This window comes from Biomphalaria glabrata, chromosome 15 (assembly GCF_947242115.1).
Source record: "Biomphalaria glabrata chromosome 15, xgBioGlab47.1, whole genome shotgun sequence".
Classification (NCBI taxonomy): Eukaryota; Metazoa; Mollusca; class Gastropoda; family Planorbidae; genus Biomphalaria; species Biomphalaria glabrata.
The window spans coordinates 1,749,661-1,775,957 of record NC_074725.1 but is presented as its reverse complement, the minus strand read 5'-3'; the positions used below and the strand labels follow the sequence as shown (position 1 = coordinate 1,775,957).

The following is a 26,297-nucleotide window of genomic DNA, read 5'->3' as shown; positions in this document are numbered from 1 at the left end:
TATATATATATATATATATATCTATGCCAATGCGTGGCTACCACTGGTTATGTGTGTGGCTACCTCGACATAGCTGCAAGTCAATCCATCTGTCAGTCAGTCAGTCTTTCAGTATCTATCTATCTATCTATCTATCTATCTATCTATCTATCTATCTATCTATCTATCTATCTAATCTGTCTGTCTGTCTATCTATGCCAATCCGTGGCTATCACTGGCTATGTGTGTGGCTACCTCTAGACAAAGCTGCAAGTCAATCAATCCGTCAGTCAGTCAGTCACTAAGTCTCTCTGTCTGTCTTTCAGTCTGTCTTTTAGTCTTTCAGTCTGTCTGTCTTTCAGTCTGTCTGTCTTTCAGTCTGTCAGTCTTTCAGTCTGTCTTTCAGTCTGTCAGTCAGTCTGTCAGTCAGTCAGTCAGTCTGTCACTCAGTCAGTCAGTCTGTCACTCAGTCTGCCTGTCTGTCTGTCTGTCTATCTATCTATCTATCTATCTATCTATCTATCTATCTATCTATCTATCTATCTATCTATCTATCTATCTATCTATCTATCTGTCTGTCTGTCTATCTATGTCTATGCGTGGCTACCACTGGCTATGTGTGTGGCTACCTCTAGACAAAGCTGCAAGTCATCACAGCAGTCCCTGTTCTCAGTACAAACTCCCCAATACTTGGCACAGCACTTGTTGCTTGAGCCACACTTCAAGCGGTCCTCACACTGGTACGTGTATAGACACGGCTTGTGCATACTGAAACAGAAAACATAGACATTGGATAAACCATTCCTGGTTGTTGTTACCGGTCGTTGACTTGTAGCACCAAACTGCTAGCAGACAACTAAACCGTAGTGGGCGTAATGTACCTTAACTAATAAAACTTCAAATAACTTCTTTTTGTGAACAAAACTAAATAACACTTCATATATAATATTAACAAAATCAAGTTGAAATGAGATAAAATAACTGTAGTAGACACTAGTAATAATCTTCTGTAACAAAAGGTCACTCACTACAAAAAACACAACCTTTCTGTCTCACGTACTAGAGTCGTCTCCCCTAACTAAGACCAAATGACGACAATGCCACCTATGTTGCATCATTCACAACCAATCGCTAACCTCTTCCCGCTGTCAGCATATAAACACACACTCCATTACACTTTCAGTGTGAGGAACGAAATAAAAAAAGCTTTGATAGACCACAGTCATGACGCAATACAGGCTCAGAACTTTTTTTTTTTTGTTTAGGTTTGACATTTTAATTGAGAGCAAGTGAGAATGATTTCGTTCCAAGACCAGAAGGTGGAGGCTCTTCCAGGAAGAATAGGAGATGGCTACGTCACTTGAAAATGTGGCAGGTTAGCAAAACCCAGAGTCCTCTCTTTTTCTTCTAGCCTGCTTTATTGCTGCTGAGTTGTCAGCTCTTTTGCAGACTGTGCCAAGGAAAAATAGTGTGCTGTTTTCTTCAGTTGTTCAGCACTGCCATACAGGGTGTTGGTTATCTTGGACTGGAGTGATAGTAGGGTCTGCTTAATGTGGATTAGGTAGGGGGCATTCAAAAAGGATATGGTTTAACCCAGAGTCTTCATAATCTCCTTAGTGTGTTTTTTTTTGTCCGTATATGTTTAGGATGTCCCTTCAGATTTAAGATTATTACATCCTAGCCCGAATCTCCTGCAGGACGACGGAAGATGACGGGGTTCGAACCAGGGGCCATCGAGATGACAGTCCAGAGCGTATACCACAAGACCAGGCACTCTTCCTGAGCCAATGTTTATGATGGCAATCTCGTTTGACCTGTTCAAATACTGTTCAAAACTGAGCCCAGGATCTATTCAATAATACCCATTTCAAGAGCAGAGAACTCTGGAACATGCACATCTTCTACTAGCTTGAAAATGTGTGTGGTTACCTCTAGACAAAGCTGCAAGTCAATCAATCCGTCAGTCAGTCAGTCAGTAAGTCTCTCTGTCTGTCTTCCAGTCTGTCTTTTAGTCTTTCAGTCTGTCTTTCAGTCAGTCAGTCAGTCAGTCAATCTGTCAGTCAACCAGTCTGTCAGTCAGTCTGTCAGTCAGTCAGTGTGTCACTCAATCTCAACAGGTTCCTTTTGGGTCCGTTTCATCAAATGTGCAACAAATCCTGCAATGTTATTCCTTACCTTCTTGCTGGGAATAATGCGAGTTTTCTTTACATACATATTTGTTTGTATGAAATAATTAAGTCATTTAACAAGGTTACAAAGACAATTTGTGTGGGAACACAAACTCAAAATCGGCCTCCGAAGTGGTCCACCAATGCAGGTAAAAAGGCAGGTCTCAATATTTTCAGAAAGAACATCAGAATGAAATTCTATCAAAGGCAAATGACAGAGAAGAATAGAGAAAGAAGGTTGATAGATCTTGTGTGGTGCCCCAGCGGTCCAGCAGACCAAGGGATAGGTGAAAGTGAAACTCGATGTGAACCTGGCCTAAACTGATGTCTTATAATAATTATCTAATTGATCTAATTGTTATGTAAAGGGTAAATCTCCTATTCAAAGCCTCAAGAAAAAAAAACAACAAAACAACATATTTCCGTAAAAAAAAAAAAAAAAAAGAATTCTCCCCTTCCTTTAGTTAAGTGTACAAATTTTGTTTTTGTATTTGAAGATTATGGTTCCCCTTTCGGGAGCCGCTAAAACAAAAAAACAAACAAACACTTTGTTGATATTGTGCTAACAGCTGCTGACTGAAAATAGTGGAGAGACTTGGTTACAGCCGCAGCACCTCTACGACGAGCGTCTAGGGACAGATGACATGAGATTACAAGAGGGCTGCTTTCTTCACAGCCTTGGGTCCTAAATACGAGCCTTTATTTTTTTGTTAGGTTATTTATTAATATATTTTTATACCAAGATTTTTACATTAGTTATAGACTATACCACACACACAAAAGAAAAAAAAAACGCAACAACATGAATCGAAGATGTTAACAGAGACTGCAGACGTGCTGACCGAATGTTTTAACAAGATACAATTATTTAGGGATCACTATTGTTACTATAGTTCATTGTTAAAAGCCAATATTTTTTTTTTAAAGGAAACCTCAGAATTAGCGCTATTCAATTTTAGCTTTATCATCATAGGAATCCTTGGGCCTTAGGCCTCTTTTCGTTGCCTCTTTTTTTGGGCTTTATGTGCCTCTTTTATGGGCCATCTTGCCTCTTTTGTGGGATTTCTTTTTTTTTTTATAAATAGGTTTTTATTTGTAAGTTCTCATAATTCACAAGTATTAAATCATAAACAATTGAAAAGTGATTAACCTAAGAATATAATAATAGTAATAGAATTATTTAATATCAAAGACATACTACCTAACCATTGAAACCACTAGAGACAGAAAAATGATACAAGTATCCTCTACCCCAGAACAATCAACACAATATCAGATATCCCTGACCCCCAAAACCCCATTTCTGGAATACTACCTGAGTATTGTACAAGTATATGAGAATCAAACTAGATAATTCTCTACCCTAAAATCCATTATTTTTAGGTTCTAACAAGTCCCTTACAGTACTTCTAACTTTACGGAATAATGGACATTCCAAATACGTTTCTCATTATCATCATTTTCAAGATAACATAATTTACATTCACGGTCATTTGCCCGTTTTTATTTTTAGGAAATTTTTCTATTATAATAATAATATAGGATTTAAAACTTGAATCTACCTCTAAGATAATAGTGAAACAAAATTTTGGTTTTGAATAAATGAATTTAATTCAGTTAAGGAAACCATTTCGAAAATTTAAATAGTCTAGTCTTTGTGCTGTCGTCCTAATATCTCTGGTATATTAAAATTGAGACCACAATACCTTTTCTGATGTACTGTCTTCTTCCCGCCCCCATTTTGTATTTAGTACAAAAGTAAATTTAAACTCCCGCCACTTCATAACGTCTGACAGTCAGTCTGTCACTCAGTCTGTTTGTCAGTCTTTCAGTCCAGAGTGTATACCACAAGACCAGTCACCCTTCCTGAGCCAATGTTTATGATGGCAATCTCGTTTGACCTGTTCAAATACTGTTCAAAACTGAGCCCGGGATCTAGTTCGATAATTCCCATTTCAAGAGCAGAGAACTCTGGAACATGCACATCTTCTACTAGCTTGATGGATATATTCCTAACAGGTTCCTTTTGGGTCCGTTTCATCAAATGTGCAACAAATCCTGCAATGTTATTCCTTACCTTCTTGCTGGGAATAATACGAGTTTTCTTTACATACATATTTGTTTGTATGAATTAATTAAGTCATTTAACAAGGTTACAAAGACAATTTGTGTGGGAACACAAACTCAAAATCGTCCTCCGAAGTGGTCCATCCAGGCAGGTAAAAAGGCAGGTCTCAATATTTTCAGAAAGAACATCAGAATGAAATTCTATCAAAGGCAAATGACAAAGAAGAATAGAGAAAGAAGGTTGATAGATCTTGTGTGGTGCCCCAGCGGTCCAGCAGACCAAGGGATAGGTGAAAGTGAAACTCGATGTGAACCTGGCCTAACTGATGTCTTATAATAATTATCTAATTGATCCAGGGGCGGACTGGGTATCAAAATCGGCCCGGGCATTACCATATAAACCGGCCCACAAATGACATGTCATATATTTTCGGTGAGGGGGGATTTTTACCCCACTCCGCAATTTATATATATATAAATATATGTGTGTGTGTGTGTATGTAATTAATCTTCATCACTTTCTGATCTTTCATTCTTTCAAACGTTTCTTCTACCCTAGAATACTCTCTTCCTATAATTAGTGGAAAGACAGTACACACCGCCAAAGGGCAGCTATGGAGTCCGCGCTCCCCCCAGTGGGGTCCGGGGCGAATCTCCGGAACCAAGCATTATTTCCGTTATTTTAAGCATTAAAAATGCATATTCTGAGGTATCTACACTGCAATTAGCTTGCTACTCTTCCGCTTTAAAAAATTCAAAAACCAAAGCTGCTATTCACTGGAGTCCAGCGACTTATAGAAAAAGGTAAAATGCTTTAGTTTTTGTATTGGAGGGGGGGGGGGAAACCACAAAACCCCTTTTGGCTACGCTCCTGAAATTTGGTGACTGTAGTTTGCTTAAGTTAGCTGCACTGGGGCACTAAGTAAAGTTTCCCTTTCAGATAATGAGGTCTGAGGCAAGTGATGGTTTGAAGACCCTCCCCTCCCGGCTACGCCCATGTGTTATATTATAGGTGTAAGCCTAATTCTCTACAAAATATATAAAGTTTGATAACGCATCGAAAACTGGATCTATGCATTCGTAGGATTACATAATGTATTCTATTTATACATGTATGTAGTCTGAAAACTATAAACAATACAATAGCAGCCTAATGAGTTTGAAGCTTTTTGGTCTTACTAATAGAGTACAGACGTTTCTTCTAAAAATAAGATTGTTACGTCTTACGCATTTCATGTGTCAATCTAGTCATGTATGTTGATCTGTGACTTAAAATATGCTAAATCATTGGTTTCCCTGGCTGACTCAGGCAACCCATTCCATTAAAAGATAAGAGAAAGCAGAACGGTTAGAGAGACACTTACTTAATGTGAAAAGCTCTTGCTTCCTCCTAGTACATTCACAAAAACGCTAATTGTATATGAATATACCATGACCCCATTATTTAAAATATAAATCTCCTTTCATTAAATATAAGATGTGACAGCGCTATATAAATTATTGTAATAATTTTCATCATTAATGACTTCATACTAAGCATAAGTGTGCCATTAATTATAGATCTAATAATATGAAAATTGATTTAGATTTATTTTTTAATTAAATATTTTTTTTTGTAAGCCTTAAGTGTAGTATTTTTAGATCTAGATTCTATGTTATTAAAAAACAAAACAAAAAGAAACTTACTTTTTCTTTTCAAATCGCAGAAAGTAGAACTGTATACCCATATTGAGCTATGAATAAGTTGGGTGGTTTGCTATTTCGCGGCTGTGTGTATGTGTTAAAGTTAATTTCTATTAAGTCTTGTTAAAGAGCTAATTGTCGCGCCTTTTTATTTATTATTTTTTTTTGCTGCGTTATATCAATGTTTTTATAACTTAACCTCTCTCACCCCTCTTTTTGGTTAAATTTCATTGGAACCATTAAAAGACGGGGGAGGGAAGGAGCAAAAAAAAATATGGGAGTGCCATCAAAGGCCCATGCCGACCAGCAAAATGATTAGGGCAAACACAACCTCGAAGACATCAAAGCAGTCCATGCCGCTCGTGCATAGCAGAAAGTACGGTCTAACGTTTAGCAAATGACAATACGTACAGTGTATAGTGTATTTTTGTGTGTGGATATTCTTGTTCAATTTTAAACAAAATTAATTGTAATAAGAATTAAAAAAAAAAAAAAAACCTGTTCGGACCTTTGTGGCTTGCTGCTGTTACTTTTTTTTTTTTTAAGTTGTCTGCATTGAATTATTTTTTGTTTTGTCGTGACCAGACCGGCCCATTTGGTACCGGCCCACCGGGCATTTGCCCGTTTGCCCATATAGCCAGTCCGCCCCTGAATTGATCTAATTGTTATGTAAAGGGTAAAAAAAAAGAATTCTCCCCTTCCTTTAGTTAAGTATACAAATTTTGTTTTTGTATTTGAAGATTATGGTTCCCCTTTCGGGAGCCGCTAAAACAAAAAACAAACAAAACACTCAGTTGATATTGTGCCAACAGCTGCTGACTGAAAATAATGGAGAGACTTGGTTGCGCGAACAGCCACATCACCTCTATGACGAACGTCTAGGGACAGATGACATGATATTACAAGAGGGCTGCTTTCTTCACAGCCTTGGGTCCTAAATACGAGCCTTTATTTTTTTTTGTTAGGTTATTTATTAGTATATTTTTATACCAAGATTTTTACATTAGTTATAGACTATACCACACAAAAAAAAAAAAAAAAACACGCAATAACATGAATCGATGTTGTTTATCGAGAGTGCAGACCGAATGTTTTAACAAGATACAATTATTTAGGGATCACTAGTGTTACTATAGTTCATTGTTACTAGGCAATATTTTCTTATGTTGGGGGCATTTTTATTTTAAAACAAATCTGAAGAAAACCAGACCAATTAGCTTCACAACTTTATTCTACTTCTAAGATAATAATGAAACAAAATTTTGGTTTTAAATAAATGAATTTAATTCAGTTAAATAAACCATTTGGAAAATTTAAATAGTCTAGACTTTGTGCTGTCGTCCTAATATCTCTGGTATATTAAAATCAATACCGCAATACCTTTTCTGATGTACTGTCTTCTTCCCGCCCCCATTTTTTATTTAGTACAAAAGTAAATCCAAACTCCCGCCACTTCATAACGTCTGACAATATCTACAAAAATTACAAATCAAGCATTGACCAAATTGAAGTGTTTATTTTGGGAACAAGATCAAGCCTTCGAAGTTAACAAATTAGCGTACTGGGCCTATCATATTCTAGTTCATGGGTTCTCAACCTGTGGGTCGCGACCCCTTGAGGGGTCGATTAACGATTTGTTAGGGGTCGCCTAAGACCATCGAAAATATGGATTGTATTTAGTGTATTCTTCTATTGCTGTGTATGTTATTGGGGGGGGGGGGTCGCGGCAGAGTTGGGGGTAGTAAAAAGGGTCGCCGAGATTAAAAGGTTGAGAACCGCTGTCCTAGTTTATCATTCTTTGCTTAGTCCATAGTCCTAAAAGCGGTTGGGCGTTGTGATGTCCACATGACACCCTTGCTAGCAGTCGGCCATTAAAACAGGTGAGCTAACCATCATCCCATAGATCAGGGGTTCTCAACCTGTGGATCACGACCCCCTTGTGGGTCGATTGACGATTTGCCAGGGGACGCCTAAGACCATCGAAAAAATGGATTGTTATTGTCTACTCTTCTAGTGCTGTATGTATGTGCGGGGGGGGGGGGAGGGTCGCGGCAGAGTGGGGGATTGTAAAAAGGGGTCGCCGAGCCTAAAAGGTTGAGAACCGCTGCCATAGAAAGCCAAGCCCAAAATGGGGTGGTTAATTATATAACGTCACCGTTTATTGTTGTTTCGAGAGAACCGCTTGATTAGGATGTGAGCTTTAATCTCTACTCCTAAATATATAAAGTCGCCTCTATTCATTCTTGCCATGGATGTGGCAAAATATGTAGGTCACAGCTGGGACTGCGCAGCCACGGGAAATACCGCATTCCTCACTAATCATCGGACTCGAAGACTAGCCTTATTATTATTATTATTCATTCTTTATTATTATTTTATTAACAGTTAACCTTTTTTTATTGGACGGAACAAAAGATGACGTCATAATCTGTCTTTGAAGGAAAAAGGGAAGATTAAAACTTCAATTGGAGAATTTTAAATTACGTTGAAAAATTTCCCTGTCTTCTAAATTCCCAAGTGAAAAAAGTTCGCAATATTAGTAATCCGACTTTAAAAACTTGAAACTTCACGTGAAGTATTTTTTCATGAATCAAAACATTTTCATTGCGTCATAAAAAAATCAATAACTTCCACTTAACTTAAAAGGTATAAACATTTTTTTGTTTCGTTCTTTAGGCTCTTAGATTTATGTTTTTATTTATTTTTTTTTACCTCAGCTTTGTGCAGCGTGGGTTGGTGCCCGGATGTGCATGAATACATTTCCCGCTGCAGCATTCGCTGTTGTCATGGCAACCCTCATTGGGAAACTTGCAGTTGAAGCCTGCGTGGAAGAAATCAGATAGAAATTAAAACTATTATATTTATGATGTTTAGACCAACTTTATGATGGAAATCTTGTTTGAGCTGTTAAACCTTTTTTTAAACCAGCTTGTTCACACATAACAAAAATGCTTACTAATTTCACGACAGTATCGAAAACTCAAAAGATCCTCATTGACAACCCACATACTCATTAGGACATCCCATACACTAATAAGGACAACCCACGTAATTATTAGGACATCCCATACACTAATAAGGACAACCCACATACTCATTAGAACATCCCATACACTAATAAGGACAACCCACGTACTTATTAGGACATCCCATACACTAATAAGGACAACCCACGTACTTATTAGGACATCCCATACACTAATAAGGACAACCCACATACTCATAAGAACATCCCATACACTAATAAGGACAACCCACGTACTTATTAGGACATCCCATACACTAATAAGGACAACCCACGTAATTATTAGGACATCCCATACACTAATAAGGACAACCCACATACTCATTAGAACATCCCATACACTAATAAGGACAACCCACGTACTTATTAGGACATCCCATACACTAATAAGGACAACCCACGTACTTATTAGGACATCCCATACACTAATAAGGACAACCCACATACTCATTAGGACATCCCATACACTAATAAGGACAACCCACATACTCATTAGGACATCCCATACACTAATAAGGACACCCCACGTACTTATTAGGACATCCCATACACTAATAAGGACAACCCACGTACTTATTAGGACATCCCATACACTAATAAGGACAACCCACGTACTTATTAGGACATCCCATACACTAATAAGGACAACCCACGTACTTATTAGGACATCCCATACACTAATAAGGACAACCCATATACTTATTAGGACATCCCATACACTAATAAAGACAAGCCACATACTTATTAGGACATACCATACACTCATTAGGACAACCCACTGACATTAGTTGGAGAAAATAAAGGCGGTTGATCATTGTGCTAGCCACATGGCACTCTCGTTAACCGTGGGCCACAAAAACAGATGAACTTTACATCATCTGCCCCATAGATCGCATGGTCTAAAAGTAGTACTTATAGTATATGGGATACATCAACCTGCTCCATGAGACCTTGCTGTGATGGCAAACGATGTTTAGTGTAAAGAGTGGTATTGTAAAGAGTGGTATTGTAAAGAGTGGTATTGTAAAGAGTGGTATTGTAAAGAGTAGTAATGTAAAGAGTGGTATTGGCCTGCACATTGAAGGGGATGCAGTCTTTCATATTCAAAAAGCTGTTAACTCTTAAAGTCTGTTGAAATGTTCTTTAAAATGCAGGATAACGACAAGTAACCACGTTCTGCGAGAGTCAGGGTTGGGTTGGGCACCTATACCGCATGGGGGATAACCGGTTCCGCTAGAGTCAGGGTTGGGTTGGGCACCTATACCGTATGGGGGATAACCGGTTCTGCTAGAGGCAGTGTTGGGTTGGGGCACCTATACCGTATGGGGGATAACCGCATGCATAAAGGGGATCGTTTTTTTTTGGCGGGCTTAAAGGAAGACGGCGTAAAAGAAGTGCCTCCACTCCAGAAATGCTATAAACATTTTGGCCTGACTTACATAACGGATAGGAGTTGGCAGCAGATTTGCCTCTAGACGTTTGAGACCCAAAGAAAAGCCCTTGTCTAAGGAAGGTGCAGATACAAAACAAGAGAACTTAAAAGACCCTCAGAGGATAACAGATTTGTCTTTAGACGCCTACATTTGTTAACTTTTTGAAACCGTTTATTCTTTATCCGAAATTAACATTTTTTACTAAATATCCTTTTAAACAGACATCAGCAGAAGATAAGCGAATTAGCTGGCAAATATCGCACAGGTTGACACTAACATTAAAGTCAAATCTTTAGCTGATTTGATTGGCTACTTACGGTCACAGACCACGTCATATTTTGTTTTTCTGGGTAGGTTTCAACCGTTACGGTCTTTCCTCTGATCCCTTGTCATACATTTATTCTCCTCCTAATAAATTATGTCCTGCGGCAACTGCAAGACGTATCGACCTTCAAACAGGTAGACACACACACACACACACATATAGACACACACACATACACATAGACACACACATACACATAGACACACACACACACATATAGACACACACACACACACATAGACACACACACATACACATACACATAGGCATACACACAGAGAGAGAGACGCACGCACACACACACAGACACAGCCACGATCTGAAGCCATCGATCGAGTGTACAAACAATTACAGTATTGATTCACCGTTAAAAAGTGACTGCAACCTTAGGATAACATCCTGAAACTTTGCCCTCGAGGCAAGTGACCATAATCCAGTGGTCAAGGTTCAGTGATCATAGTCTAGTGGTCAAGCGTCAGTAACCATAGTGTAGTGGTCAAAATTAGTGAAATAAGATGAATAGAAAACACTTGTTAGTCAGAACTTCCATTTAGAAGAAAAAACTGGAAAGCTTCCTGATCCTAGTTCATGTCAAACTGGACTATTTTTTTAGCGGTTCTAAACCTTTTTGCTCGGAGACCCCTTTTTACAATTCCTCACTACGCAGCGACCCCCCCCCCTTCCAAATAGTAAATTATTTTCATTCATGAGAGTAAATAACTCGATGTCGATGTTTCGTCGATGTTAAAACGAAAACTGAGGTATCGTAAAAACAAAAAGAAAGAAAAAAGAAAGAAAAAAGAAAGAAAAGAGAAAGAAAAAAGAAAGAAAAGAGAAAGAAAAAAGATAGAAAAGAGAAAAAAAAGAAAGAAACGAAAAAGAAAAAAGATAGAAAAGAGAAAGAAAAAGAAAGAAAATAGAAAGAAAAAAGAAAGAAAATAGAAAGAAAAAAGAAAGAAAAAGAAAGAAAAGAGAAAGAAAAAAAAAGAAAAGAGAAAAAAAAATAGAAAGAAAAGAGAAAGAAAAAAGAAAGAAAAAAGATAGAAAAAAGAAAGAAAAAAGAAAGAAAAGAGAAAGAAAAAAGAAAGAAAAAAGAAAGAAAAGAGACAGAAAAAAGAAAGAAAATAGAAAGAAAAAAGAAAGAAAATAGAAAGAAAAAAGAAAGAAAAGAGAAAGAAAAAAGAAAGAAAAAAGAAAGAAAAAGAAAGAAAAGAGAAAGAAAAAAGAAAGAAAAGAGAAAGAAAAAAGAAAGAAAAAAGAAAAAAAAAGAAAGAAATGAAAAAGACAAAAGATAGAAAAGAGAAAGAAAAAAAAAGAAAATAGAAAGAAAAAAGAAAGAAAAAAGAAAGAAAAGAGAAAGAAAAAAAAAGAAAAAAGAAAGAAAATAGAAAGAAAAAAGAAAGAAAATAGAAAGAAAAAAGATAGAAAAAAAGAAAGAAAAAAGAAAGAAAATAGAAAGAAAAAAAGAAAGAAAAAAGAAAGAAAATAAAAAGAAAAAAGAAAGAAAAGAGAAAGAAAAAAGAAAGAAAAAAGAAAGAAAAAGAAAGAAAAGAGAAAGAAAAGAGAAAGAAAAAAGAAAGAAAAGAGAAAAAAAGAAAAGAGAAAGAAAAAAGATAAAAAAAAGAAAGAAAAAAGATAGAAAAAAAAGAAAGAAAAAAGAAAGAAAAAAAGAAAGAAAAAAGAAAGAAAAAAGAAAGAAAAGAGAAAGAAAAAAGAAAGAAAAAAGAAAGAAAAGAGAAAGAAAAAAGAAAGAAAATAGAAAGAAAAAAGAAAGAAAATAGAAAGAAAAAAGAAAGAAAAGAGAAAGAAAAAAGAAAGAAAAGAGAAAGAAAAAAGAAAGAAAAAAGAAAGAAAAAAGAAAGAAAAGAGAAAGAAAAAAGAAAGAAAAAAGATAGAAAAAAAAGAAAGAAAAGAGAAAAAAAAAGAAAGAAACGAAAAAGAAAAAAGATAGAAAAGAGAAAGAAAAAGAAATAAAATAGAAAGAAAAAAGAAAGAAAAAAGAAAGAAAAGAGAAAGAAAAAAAAGAAAAAAGAAAGAAAAGAGAAAGAAAAAAGAAAGAAAAAAGATAGAAAAAAGAAAGAAAAAAGATAGAAAAAAAGAAAGAAAAAAGAAAGAAAAAAGAAAGAAAAGAGAAAGAAAAAAGAAAGAAAAAAGAAAAAAAAGAGAAAGAAAAAAGAAAGAAAATAGAAAGAAAAAAGAAAGAAAATAGAAAGAAAAAAGAAAGAAAAGAGAAAGAAAAAAGAAAGAAAAAAGAAAGAAAAGAGAAAGAAAAAAAAAAAGAAAATAGAAAGAAAAAAGAAAGAAAAGAGAAAGAAAAAAGAAAGAAAAAAGATAGAAAAAAAGAAAGAAAAGAGAAAGAAAAAAGATAGAAAAGAGAAAGAAAAAGAAAGAAAATAGAAAGAAAAAAGAAAGAAAATAGAAAGAAAAAAGAAAGAAAAAGAAAGAAAAGAGAAAGAAAAAAAAAAGAAAAAAGAAAAAAAAATAGAAAGAAAAGAGAAAGAAAAAAGAAAGAAAAAAGATAGAAAAAAGAAAGAAAAAAGAAAGAAAAGAGACAGAAAAAAGAAACAAAATAGAAAGAAAAAAGAAAGAAAATAGAAAGAAAAAAGAAAGAAAAGAGAAAGAAAAAAGAAAGAAAAAAGAAAGAAAAAGAAAGAAAAGAGAAAGAAAAAAGAAAGAAAAGAGAAAGAAAAAAGAAAGAAAAAAGAAAAAAAAAGAAAGAAATGAAAAAGACAAAAGATAGAAAAGAGAAAGAAAAAAAAAGAAAATAGAAAGAAAAAAGAAAGAAAAAAGAAAGAAAAGAGAAAGAAAAAAAAAAGAAAAAAGAAAGAAAATAGAAAGAAAATAGAAAGAAAAAAGAAAGAAAAAAGATAGAAAAAAAGAAAGAAAAAAGAAAGAAAATAGAAAGAAAAAAAGAAAGAAAAAAGAAAGAAAATAGAAAGAAAAAAGAAAGAAAAGAGAAAGAAAATAGAAAGAAAAAAGAAAGAAAATAGAAAGAAAAAAGATAGAAAAAAAGAAAGAAAAAAGAAAGAAAATAGAAAGAAAAAAAGAAAGAAAAAAGAAAGAAAATAGAAAGAAAAAAGAAAGAAAAGAGAAAGAAAAAAGAAAGAAAAAAGAAAGAAAAAGAAAGAAAAGAGAAAGAAAAGAGAAAGAAAAAAGAAAGAAAAGAGAAAAAAAGAAAAGAGAAAGAAAAAAGATAGAAAAAAGAAAGAAAAAAGATAGAAAAAAAGAAAGAAAAAAGAAAGAAAAAAAGAAAGAAAAAAGAAAGAAAAAAGAAAGAAAAGAGAAAGAAAAAAGAAAGAAAAAAGAAAGAAAAGAGAAAGAAAAAAGAAAGAAAATAGAAAGAAAAAAGAAAGAAAATAGAAAGAAAAAAGAAAGAAAAGAGAAAGAAAAAAGAAAGAAAAGAGAAAGAAAAAAGAAAGAAAAAAGAAAGAAAAAAGAAAGAAAAGAGAAAGAAAAAAGAAAGAAAAAAGATAGAAAAAAAAGAAAGAAAAGAGAAAAAAAAAGAAAGAAACGAAAAAGAAAAAAGATAGAAAAGAGAAAGAAAAAGAAATAAAATAGAAAGAAAAAAGAAAGAAAAAAGAAAGAAAAGAGAAAGAAAAAAAAGAAAAAAGAAAGAAAAGAGAAAGAAAAAAGAAAGAAAAAAGATAGAAAAAAGAAAGAAAAAAGATAGAAAAAAAGAAAGAAAAAAGAAAGAAAAAAGAAAGAAAAAAGAAAGAAAATAGAAAGAAAAAAGAAAGAAAAGAGAAAGAAAAAAGAAAGAAAAGAGAAAGAAAAAAGAAAGAAAAAAGAAAGAAAAAAGAAAGAAAAGAGAAAGAAAAAAGAAAGAAAAAAGATAGAAAAAAAAGAAAGAAAAGAGAAAAAAAAAGAAAGAAACGAAAAAGAAAAAAGATAGAAAAGAGAAAGAAAAAGAAATAAAATAGAAAGAAAAAAGAAAGAAAAAAGAAAGAAAAGAGAAAGAAAAAAAAGAAAAAAGAAAGAAAAGAGAAAGAAAAAAGAAAGAAAAAAGATAGAAAAAAGAAAGAAAAAAGATAGAAAAAAAGAAAGAAAAAAGAAAGAAAAAAGAAAGAAAAAAGAAAGAAAAGAGAAAGAAAAAAGAAAGAAAAAAGAAAGAAAAGAGAAAGAAAAAAGAAAGAAAATAGAAAGAAAAAAGAAAGAAAATAGAAAGAAAAAAGAAAGAAAAGAGAAAGAAAAAAGAAAGAAAAAAGAAAGAAAAGAGAAAGAAAAAAAAAAGAAAATAGAAAGAAAAAAGAAAGAAAAGAGAAAGAAAAAAGAAAGAAAAAAGATAGAAAAAAAGAAAGAAAAGAGAAAGAAAAAAGAAGAAAAAAGAAAGAAAAAAGAAAGAAAAGAGCAAGAAAAAAGAAAGAAAAAAGAAAGAAAAAAGAAAGAAAAGAGAAAGAAAAAAGAAAGAAAATAAACTTTTCAACAGTCTGCTTTGAAAGATTTAGGAAAGAAAATATAACTCTAGCTAACTAGTCTAGTTTCCTATCAAGCAGAAGTATTATCACTTGTCGACACGCAGCGCAGCAAACGCCGCTATTTTCCAGGGCCGGCTTTCAGCGAATGCAACCTATGCAACCGCAATGGGCCCCGTACTTTCATAGAACCCGCCCCGCGCTAATTCTAGGTGTAAATTATTAAATTAAACCATTTTATAACTTATAACCGATTTCCCGCGGCCTCCTGATTTACCAGGAGCTCCTGGAAATCTCATGAAATTGTAATATATACTAATAGTGTTCAAAAGAGTCCTTTTCAACCAGGGGCGGACTGGCAGTATGGGCATTCGGGCAATTGCCCGGTGGGCCGGTATCCAAATGGGCCGGTAGGACTACAGTAAGCATGTTCTTTTTTTAAATCACGTCTGTATTTTATAAGATAAGGGCCGCATGGATGCCACTGTTAAATGTTTTATAGTATTCCTTTTTCAGGGGAAGGGGCCTCTGAGCGAAGTATTTAAAAAAAAAATCTTTTACTGACTCTACTAAGGCCTACTAATTTAATCTAACATATTTTCCGAAATAATGTAATAGCCTACAATGCCCTACATCCATAGAGCTTCACCCTTTTAGGGGCTATACACTTTGCGATTAAAAAGCAACATAAAGCCTTTATTCTTTATAAGGACATAGTGTTCACTGTAAGCATGTGTACAACTATCGATACATTATCAAATTTAACATAATGATTTTGAGGACAGGTAGACTTAGAACTGGATGTCCATCTTATAAATATAAATTATGGGCCGGATGGTATAGAAATGCCCGGCCGATTTTGATACCCAGTCAATCCCTGTTTTCAACCATGATTAATATCATTTGAGACTCAGTAGCAAGCACAACATAGAACTAAAATATTGAAATTAGTCGTTAGTACTTCAGGAAGTAAGACTTTAGTCTTCAAGATCTCAAATTCTTGCATTTATTTAAAATTATACACATTTTTAGAAAACTTTTTGAAGGGCAGTTTTATTGTTTATAGCAAACCTTTCGAAACACATAAAAAAAGAAAGAATTATAAAGATAATATTGATTATTTGTCATCATATAGGCCGCAGCGGTTCTCAACCTTTAATGCTCAGCGACCCCTTTTACAATCTCCCACTCTGTCGCGACCCCCCCCCTCCCACACACACACACATACAGCAATAGAAGAATAGACACGAACAATCCATATTTTCGATGGTCAAAGGCGACCCCTGGCAAATCGTCAATCGACCCCCAAGGGGGTCGCGACCCACAGGTTGAGAACCCCTGTTATAGGGTCTATAAGCTTATAACATATGTGTCATTTTCTTATGATTGTTGCTAAAATGAAACATTTATAATGTTACATATATTGATGCGTACTGAATCTACAACAGAGCTTATAAGATGCATTTTATTATTTATATAGATCTATATCTGATTTATAGACCCCGGTACTGGTATTAGAGAGAAACAGATGTTTATCTAAACACGCCAATACGTTGATAACTTATAATAGAATTCGTGATACTGGCATAACTCTGGTAGGTCTGGCTACGTCTGCTCGTCATTACAACAAAACTGATGTATTAGTTCTCTCCCCTGCCTGCCCCTTTGTTGACCCTGCCATCGGTAAAAGATATTTCTTTCCAGGCTTCTTTCAATATCTAGCATATCACCAGAATAGCGCCACCTAGATAATTTTCTTTTGGAAAGTTTTTGTGGATGAGTACATGTAGATCTATGTTTCCGGCGGTTCCTGCGAAATATTCCCAGAATGCCATTTTCCCGTTGGCCACAAATTTGTTTAAACTCGTGCAGCTCTGGTATATTTTGGAGCATAGGACCACAACCAACTAATTCTTCGTAACTTCTTTAATTAAGTTAGTTGACCAAGCCGAACCAGTCTTGGAACAGATCATATTAACTTCATATTGTCAACTTGAGTATGTCACAAGGGGAGTTCACACGGTACAGAAGTCAAAAAAAGGCAACAAAGATTTGTTTCCCCTGTGGTCTAAAAAAAAAATAAAAAATTAGTGCCTCAATAAGAATTTTATAATGTCTTGATCTTTAAAAACTCTCCACAAGTGAAGATGGTATACATCTATAAACATTTTTTCGATTAGGATCATTCCTGAAAAATGAGGATAAACTAGAGAGAATGTCGTGAACTGTGTTCCATTTCAAGTTGAACAGAATGTGAAATTTATAAAAGACAATAGGCCTACCTCCTTCATACATCTTATAGAGCGATTATTTTACTCTTAATAACTAATTAATGTTAGAAATTTTTTGTTTAAAGTGTAATTTTTTTTTACACCGCACAGCCCCCCCCCCCAAACCACCTTTTCCGAAAAAAATCCTGGTTAAGCGAATGTATAGATCTACTAGAATTTATACTATTCTAATGATAGGCCTTTAGATCTAGGCTTCAAAGACGGCGGCAAATTGTTCCTGAACATAAATTTATTAAACTCCCGCATGCCTGCGTCCGGAAATTGCCCAAGAAATATCTATTCAGGTAAAGATTTTCTAATCCTCTAGCCAAATTGATATTATTTATTTTATACTTTGAAAGATTACAACGGTCAAACTAAAGTTTAGCCAACGAGCTTGCAGATCTAATTCTTTTCCCTACGATATGCATCATGGTCATGTATGTAGCCTGTTCTGAATGTAATAGTCATGTATGTAGCCTCTGTTCTGTATGTTATAGTCATGTATGTAGGCCCTGTTCTGTATATAATAGTCATGTATGTAGGCCCTGTTCTGAATGTAATAGTCATGTATGTAGGCCCTATTCTGTATGTAATAGTCATGTATGTAGCCTCTGTTCTGTATGTAATAGTCATGTATGTAGCCTCTGTTCTGAATGTAATAGTCATGTATGTAGGCTCTGTTCTGTATGTTATAGTCATGCATGTAGGCCCTGTTCTGTATGTTATAGTCATGTATGTAGGCCCTGTTCTGTATGTAATAGTCATGTATGTAGCCTCTGTTCTGAATGTAATAGTCATGTATGTAGGCCCTGTTCTGTATGTTATAGTCATGTATGTAGCCTCTGTTCTGTATGTAATAGTCATGTATGTAGCCTCTGTTCTGAATGTAATAGTCATGTATGTAGGCTCTGTTCTGTATGTTATAGTCATGTATGTAGGCCCTGTTCTGTATGTTATAGTCATGTATGTAGGCCCTGTTCTGTATGTAATAGTCATGTATGTAGCCTCTGTTCTGAATGTAATAGTCATGTATGTAGGCCCTGTTCTGTATGTTATAGTCATGTATGTAGCCTCTGTTCTGTATGTAATAGCCATGTATGTAGCCTCTGTTCTGTATGTAATAGCCATGTATGTAGCCTCTGTTCTGAATGTAGTGATCAAGTATGTAGGCCCTGTTCTGAATGTTCCTTTGTTCTCAACTTACGGAGATCCTTTGCAAAAATAAGAACCACTACCCATTCTCATCACGGGCTTTTCTAATCCAGAGTTATTTCCCGTGATATTGATTCAGGTATATTCCATGATCAACTGATATAGTTATACTCCATGATCCACTAATCCACTAAACGCTATGGCCCATTAATCCTGTTATACTAATGCTCTATGCTCCATTGATATAGTTCCATACTATGTTCCACTTAATCCAGTCATTTATCCACCAATCCACCTCTAATTAACAAGGAGATGTCATTCCCCCCTACCTTCCTCCTCCCCTCCCTCTGGTTGTATCAAGCTCCACCCCCTCCCCCTGGCTCTATCAAGCTCCTCTAATCCCTCTATTAAAGCCTCACCACAGTGTCGGGGGGAAACAATCGATCCATGGGGCTAGTCTCTCTGTAACGTCGACATTAAACGAGGCTTATTTGCGCACTCGTCGTTAGGGTTTCCCGATCAGTCTCCAGGATGTGATATAGACAAACTGACTCCCACGGGGCACTGCCCTGTGTCACCAACTAGCTCTGTAGGGCATTATCTGGAGCAATAGAGAGGGAGCAAACGAAAAATACTTTCTCTAATAAATGAGACGATCCACTAGACAGCTAGAGATTCTCAGTAAAGAAAAGAAATGTATAAACTTTAAAAAATATTGAAGCATCTACAGTAAATGTTTGAGAAATTACTTGAACATAATGATAAGGCTTGTCTTCGAGTCCGAAGATTAGTTAGGAATGCAGTATTTCCCGTGGCTGCGCAGCCCAAGCTGTGACCTACATATTTTGCCACCACCAGGGCAAGCATAACCATTGTCCGCAGGTGGTCGATTTAGATTTTCTTTTCACCGTCTGCGTTTGTCCTCGGCAGCGATTTTCTTTTGGTCTCAAATCTGTATCCCGCTGCCTTTGTGAGTGGCCTGCAGCTGTCTCATTCTGAGGCCGCATGCAACCAGGTGCTCTCTTCTATGTCAGCTTAGGCAAGTTGGCCTAAACTGGTCTTTGAAGCGTTTCCATGGGGTGCCCCTGTTATGTCGACCACCTTTTACCTTGAACATACAGTAGTATGAAAAATAAGAAAACACCGAAGTCTGAGAGATAGGGACAGAGAAAAGTAGAGACATGGGCGTAGCTAGAAATTTTTCAGCATTTGTTGGCGTGGGGGTGGGGGCTTGACCTCTTTAGGGGCCCCTGCATTTTCCGTAATATTTAATAAGTAAAGTAAAGTTCCTCTTTCAGACCTTGTGGTCTGAAAGATAGTGTAAAGGTCATCTGATTCTGTGGCCAACGGTTAACGAGGATGTCATGTGGCCAGCACAACGATCAACCGCCTTAACTTTTCCCCAATTAATGTCAGGTACTCATTAGAGCTGGGTGGACTCATAGACGCCCGAAGATTCCGAAATGAAAAATCCAAGTATTCACCAGGATTCGAACCCCGGATCCCGGTTTGGAAGTCCAGCGCTTTACCACACAGCCACTGCGCCTCCGTAATATTTAATATTTAATGTAAAAAAAACACTAATTTGGGGGCCCCCTTCAACTGGGGACCCGGGGGATTTTCAAATTTCCCTCTCCTCCTCCCCCACCCTAGCTACGCCACTGATAGAGGTGCAGATCTTGGGGAAAACAAGGTATATTAGTCACAACTTAAAAAAGATGCCTACCTCAAGTAGACAAACCTTAGATTTGAAAGATGTATTGGTCACACCCTAAGAAAAGATCCCAGCAACAGAGCTAGACAAGCCTCAGATTGAGGAGATGTATTGGTCAAACCTTAAGAAAAGATGCCAGCAACAGAGCTAGACAAACCTCAGATTGAGTGAGGAGATGGATTGGTCACACCCTAAGAAAAGATGCCAGCAACAGAGCTAGACAGGGCTTAGGTTGGACCCACAAGGGCACAACACGCAGAGAAAACCCAGAACATGGCGAAAAACTAGTCCAGTGTTTCCCAAACTGTTCCATGTTGTTCCGCGAGGCCTGAATAGGTCTTCCGCAAACTTCTGGAATAATTAACTCTTTCTCTCCGTAATTATTTACCACATTCTAGTATAATCAACGTTGGTATCGTCAGTTAGGAGAGAAAGAGTTAACTAATAGGCCACCAGGTGAATTAATCTCTTTAAATAATAAGCAAAGTGTTCCGCTAAATACTCAGAATGTGCGAAGTGTTCCGTTAAGGAAAAAGTTTGGGAAACTTTGAGGCTGACCTTGGAAACCAATTCAAAGTCTAGCAAGAGAACGTGGAGAGTGATTTGTTTTTACTGAGGCCTCTTTGTTCCACAAAGATAAAGGCACATTCCTCGTTCCACATGCTAGGACAAATTTGTACAAATGCTCCTTCTTCCCTAGCGCTATTAGAGCATGGAATGGGTTGCCTGAGCCAGCCAGGAAAACCAGTGACAGCAGAATTTAGGTCTTTGGTTAATAAGCATCTTCTTTTTTTTGAAGTAACGTCTGTATTATATAAGATAGATAAGATAAGATAAGAATCTCAAAGGTGAGACGATGACTATAAATGTGGATTGAGATGAGGTCTTCAATTTACCTTGGCAAGTCCAGATACAACTGCAGTAGATAAATATCGTGGTTAGTGTCCTCATGACTGCGATCACAAAGAAGTTTGGTTACAAGTTTCGTCTAACATTTCGCGGCCAGTCTCAGCAGGCACCTAGAGACACAAACACAAATAACAAACATTTGGAAATATTTTTTAAAAAATATTTTATAATCATTGGTACATATTAATAATTTACATTGATGTACTATGATAAATAATTACATGCAATAATAAACGTTAATGCATAATAATGCATAGTGTTGTACACCAGGATTATTGCAATCATTTTTATTTATTTTAAGGAAAACGATTAACGTGTTGTTTGCTCTAATTCCGCACTGAAATATCTTTATAAAATAGACTAGATAACAAAAATAGAGAAACCCAAGGATTCCTATGATTACAAAAGCTATATAATTCAATAGCGCAAATGCTGAGGTTTCCTATTCTAGAAGAAAAAAAGCAAAATACAGTATATTTACCGCCTTATCTTCCGACACAGAAGACACAGAATGGATTTAGAGGGAAGCAATAAACAAAAATTATATTGATTGATATATGCCTCGATTGATTCAGCCAATAGATTGAGTAAATAGTTAGGGGGGCGAAAGCGGACAAGTGGGGGCTGGGGAGAAACAAAGACGGGGAAAAAAAAGAGGTGGAGACAGATTGGGGACGTTAAAACAATAAATATATATTGTAATAAATGAAGGGAGATAACCTTTTTTGCGTTATCAGCCCACCTTGTGGGTATATAAAAAGTTACAATAGGAATTCAAGCTTATCGGCTGGTAAACGCAACAATAACACATCTATGCTACTGTGGGCTTCCATAGGAAATAAAGGACAGATTCTTCCGAAAGAACCCCAATGTCAAGGACTTCGTTCATTTACGTACATGAATCTCCAACAGAGGACAATGTACAACCCAGTGATCGTCAAATTTGGACAGTTTCGGAACAATGTTAAACCTTAATTGTTGTGTAAACAGGGAACTTATAAGTTTTTGTCTTGTGTATTGTTGGCAGTGTAATCTCTTCTACTGAAAAAAAAATTGTTTTCGCCAGTCTGAAAAGTTGACGGTCATAATCTACTGACATCTAATTCACTTATTAATGATATACCACCTTTAAATTCATCATGAGCTCACTGCCAAGTGGGTTATATATCTTATATCTTATATAATACAGACGTTACTTAAAAAAAGAAGATGATTACGTCCTACGCGTCATGCATTTAGTCATGCATATTAACCAATGACTTAAATTCTGCCAAGTCACTGGTTTTCCTGGCTAGCTAGCTCAGGCAACCCATTCCATGCTCTAATAGCTCTAGGGAAGAAGGAGTATTTGTACAAATTTGTCCTAGTATATCGGGCATTACATATGTGTCTATCTTTGTGTCTTCCTGAGTTTTTTAATTAAATTTTGTTTTTGTATTTGAAGATTATGGTTCAGTGCATTATGCATAATTGCTACTTTACTTTTGAGTCTTCTATCCTGAAGGCTTTCTAAATGAAATTTTTATCCATTATCTTTCTTTCTAAGAATGCGCTCAATATATGCTACACGCTAAACAGAACAACTTTGCAGAGTTTCTGATTTAAAAAAAAATATTACATCATCTCTGTCTGTCTGTCTGTCTGTCAGGCAAAAAATCTGTACACGTTATTTCTCCGACACACAGGATGGGAAGCTGAAATTTAGCACATATCATCTTCTTTTTGAAGATAAGATTAGAAGAAGGTATTTAGCTCTTACAACGCGTGGGGTATTTTGGCCTCTAAAAATCAGAAATGTAATTCCATTTTGTATACACTCATTGTAAAACAGCTCAGCACGTTAAGGGTTAAAATGTGTCGTTGTCAAGATGAAGTTGGACGAAGACTGTGAAAAAATTCTGGAAAGCTCTGGAAAGGAAAGCCTTCAGCAGAGCTAGAGCATTGTGGGCCGAGTGAGGAAATAACGTTGTAGAAACAGGAAACGGAAATATTTGAAATCAATTCTTAGAAGTAAAAACAAATGTGATTGGGTGAACACTGACTCCTTGGACCAATAATTTTTTTTTTCAAAGCTTACATCGACTCACTCTGTCTGTCTGTCTGGTATAAAGCTTGTACGCGTTATTTCTCCAACACCCATTCTCGGATCAAGCTGAAACTTCGCACAATTATTCATTGACATAGACAAGACAAGACTCACTAAAAAAAGTTATTATTTTGTTTAATAGCGACAAGGGAAATTCACAGATGTGGCTAAATCTGTTGGGTTTAGTCTCCTCAAATAATTGTTATCGCTATTTCTCCTTCTCGCTTTCTCTGATCAAGTTGAAACTAAACAATTATTTATTGTACCTAACAAAACATAAATGAATTAAAAAAAAACTCAATTAGTCAATTAATTATTGTTAATTGATTCTTTTGTTTGATATCGTATAAGGGAAATAACTTGTAAGTTATTGGTAGATATAATTTAAAAAACGTAGTTCTTTCCCTTTACATAAGTTTTTTTTGTTTTTTAAAAAAAGGATTTTTATATTTCAATGACAACTGAGTTAAAAATTTTTGATCAACAAAGAACTGTCTGAACAATTGTGATTAAGAACAAACGTTTGTACCCCATGCATAAGATACTGTAAAACATTCAGTCAGGACTGTTGCACTCAGCCTACATCACATAGTGGTAAAGTGTAGCAAGTCTGATTAACTTTCAAGGCACCCAACATTACGACAGACTCTCTACATGCGTAAAAAGCAGACCCAGACAATCAAATCACTCTGTCTTTCTCACCGAGAGGTCTGCCTCTAATGAAGCTAAATCATCATCCGTTCGGCTGATGAACTCAAATCTTGAAAAAAGGGGGAAGTAATTAGTAAAGATTTAATTCCCAACATTCCGAGGCGTTGGTGATTTCCGTCACGTCTAGAATTCGCCGCATTGATTTTCGTTTTAGAATGAAGTTCTGTTGGGAAATCAAAACTTATGGAATGTGTGTGTGTGTGCGTGTGCGTTCGTGCACAGACTGATGTAAAAGTATGCACTAAGATAAACACCCATAAAAAAAGCTAAAAAGATTCTAGAAATAAAGAATCACATTTTGAGTCAGGATGTGTATATCCGTAGATGAACACATATCTAATATAAAACACCGCTAGCAAAGACAATCAGACACAAAAACTCTTTTGTTCCCCTGGCAATCAAATCATTAAATAACAACAATCTGATATAAACTTTGTCACATGTAAATTAAAAGTGAGTCTGGTGTGAATGTACATTTTATTTTTTTATTATAGTTATAATGTTTTGTTTGGTGTAATGCACAAATTGTAAGACAAATTCCTTACGGACAATAAATATATTCTTCTTCTTCTTCTTCTTCTTATTATTATTATTATCATTATTATTTTTAGGATCTATTTTCAGAAAAAAGATGAATTACATTTGGTTATTTTCAAAGCTATTTTGCGTTGTTTATCCAGGAGGCAAAGTCCGTTGAAAAAAAAGGACACATTGAAAACAGACGTGAGTGAGTTGAAGGTTAATTTGACATCATGTGTTCCAATTTATATTTTGTATATTCCTACACGTAACACGCAAGATTGGAAGTCCGTGGATATTTGTGTGTAAAAATTCAATGTATTTTATATTTAAAGAAAGATATTTTGCATTCTATCCAATTTTAGTGTCTTATGAGATTTTAGGTAAAAAGGTTTTTTTTTTTGTTTGTAAAATGGTTTACATGTTTCGGAATGTTCGTTGAGAAGTTTAATATAATCTACAACCTAGTCCAAACTTCCCGTAGGAGGTAGGGTATGAGCTTGGGACCATCGAGTCGACCGCACGACAGTCCAGAGCGCACACCGCACGACCAGGCAGCCTTCCTGAATGGTAGGCTGGATTAGTTGTCTTGGGCATAACGAAGCTGTATAGGATCGAGTCCGTTGGACGCGACAATTTTGGTTTTACTTAACAAATGTGCTTGAACTTTGTATGGCGCCCAAGCTGAAAAAGGTTTGGGACCCACTGCTCTATTCCCTAGAACTTGACCTTTTAATTTGTCGCAACTAGTTATCAACTCCGATCGCGTTTTTAAAGTAGATGTCATGATTGTAATTTGTCAATAGTATTGTAAATAGTGGATAGAAACTTGGTTAAAGCTATGTTGAATTCTAGGTTTATTTGTTGTAATTTTATTCGTCTAGTTAAAAGAAAAAATTACGAGCCTTGGCATGTTCTATTTTTTAGCTACCTGAGTTGTAAAACTAAATAGTAGAATTAAGGTAGTAGGTAGTTTCATAGTCGGTTCTATCTCTAATAGTCCAGCATTTTGTTAGCGTTGTTTAGATTTACAGCTTATTCTATTTGCTTTTTTAAAAAATATATATTTCCTTTCTGAATTAATCCTTGCTGTTTTTTTAAATTATTAAAATATCTGTATGTGTCCATGATAAAGCCATGTCTGCAGTCCACAACATTTCAATATATCGTATCATATAAGATTACTGCTTACCCTATATCATTCTAGAGATTGCTGCTTACCCTATAGCACTCTAAAGATTGCTACATACCCGATATTATTCTAAAGATTCTTGCTTAATCATTCTATAAATTGCTGCTTACCCAATATCATTCTAAAAATTGCTGCTTACCCTATATCATTCTAAAAATTGCTGATTACCCTATATCATTCTAAAAATTGCTGATTACCCTATATCATTCTAAAGATTTCTGCTTACCCTATATCATTCTAAAGATTGCTGCTTACGATGTCATTCTAAAATTGATTGCTTCCCTTATGTCATTCAAAAATTGCCGCTTACCCTACATCTTTCTAAATAATTGCGGATTACCCTATGCTGCCTATATCATTCTAAAATGATTATTATAGATTGTTCACACTGAATACAGAACGCTTTATTCCAATACTTAAACAGAGCATAAATATTTATTGACACTGCTGCTTCGGGTTATCCCAGCATTCCTTTACCAAGATGGAAGACCTTGTCGTCTGCAAGTCAAAATCATGCTCTGTGCAGTGTAAGGTTAGAACAGATAATAAGAGTTGTATGGGGTTCGCGAGGTGTGCGCTGGGAAATCTTAAGACCCAAGATGTTTTAGTTTCATGAATATGTATGTGATCATACTCTCATGTATGCAAA

The 26,297-nt window shown here is 35.3% G+C and overlaps 1 protein-coding gene across 2 annotated transcripts in view; it reads right to left on the bottom strand.

The window, feature by feature from the left end:
* LOC129923198 (uncharacterized) overlaps positions 1 to 26,297 on the bottom strand; it is a 50,126-nt gene that overhangs the window by 2,964 nt on the left and 20,865 nt on the right. For both annotated transcript variants that reach the window (XM_056013213.1, XM_056013214.1), the window contains exons 2-4: positions 21,128 to 21,250; positions 8,610 to 8,718; positions 609 to 747 (exon numbers count right to left, since the gene is read on the bottom strand). In XM_056013213.1, the coding sequence (XP_055869188.1) occupies positions 609 to 747; positions 8,610 to 8,718; positions 21,128 to 21,182 (303 nt within the window). In that variant the 5' untranslated portion in view covers positions 21,183 to 21,250. The remainder of the gene's footprint in view (positions 1 to 608; positions 748 to 8,609; positions 8,719 to 21,127; positions 21,251 to 26,297) is intronic.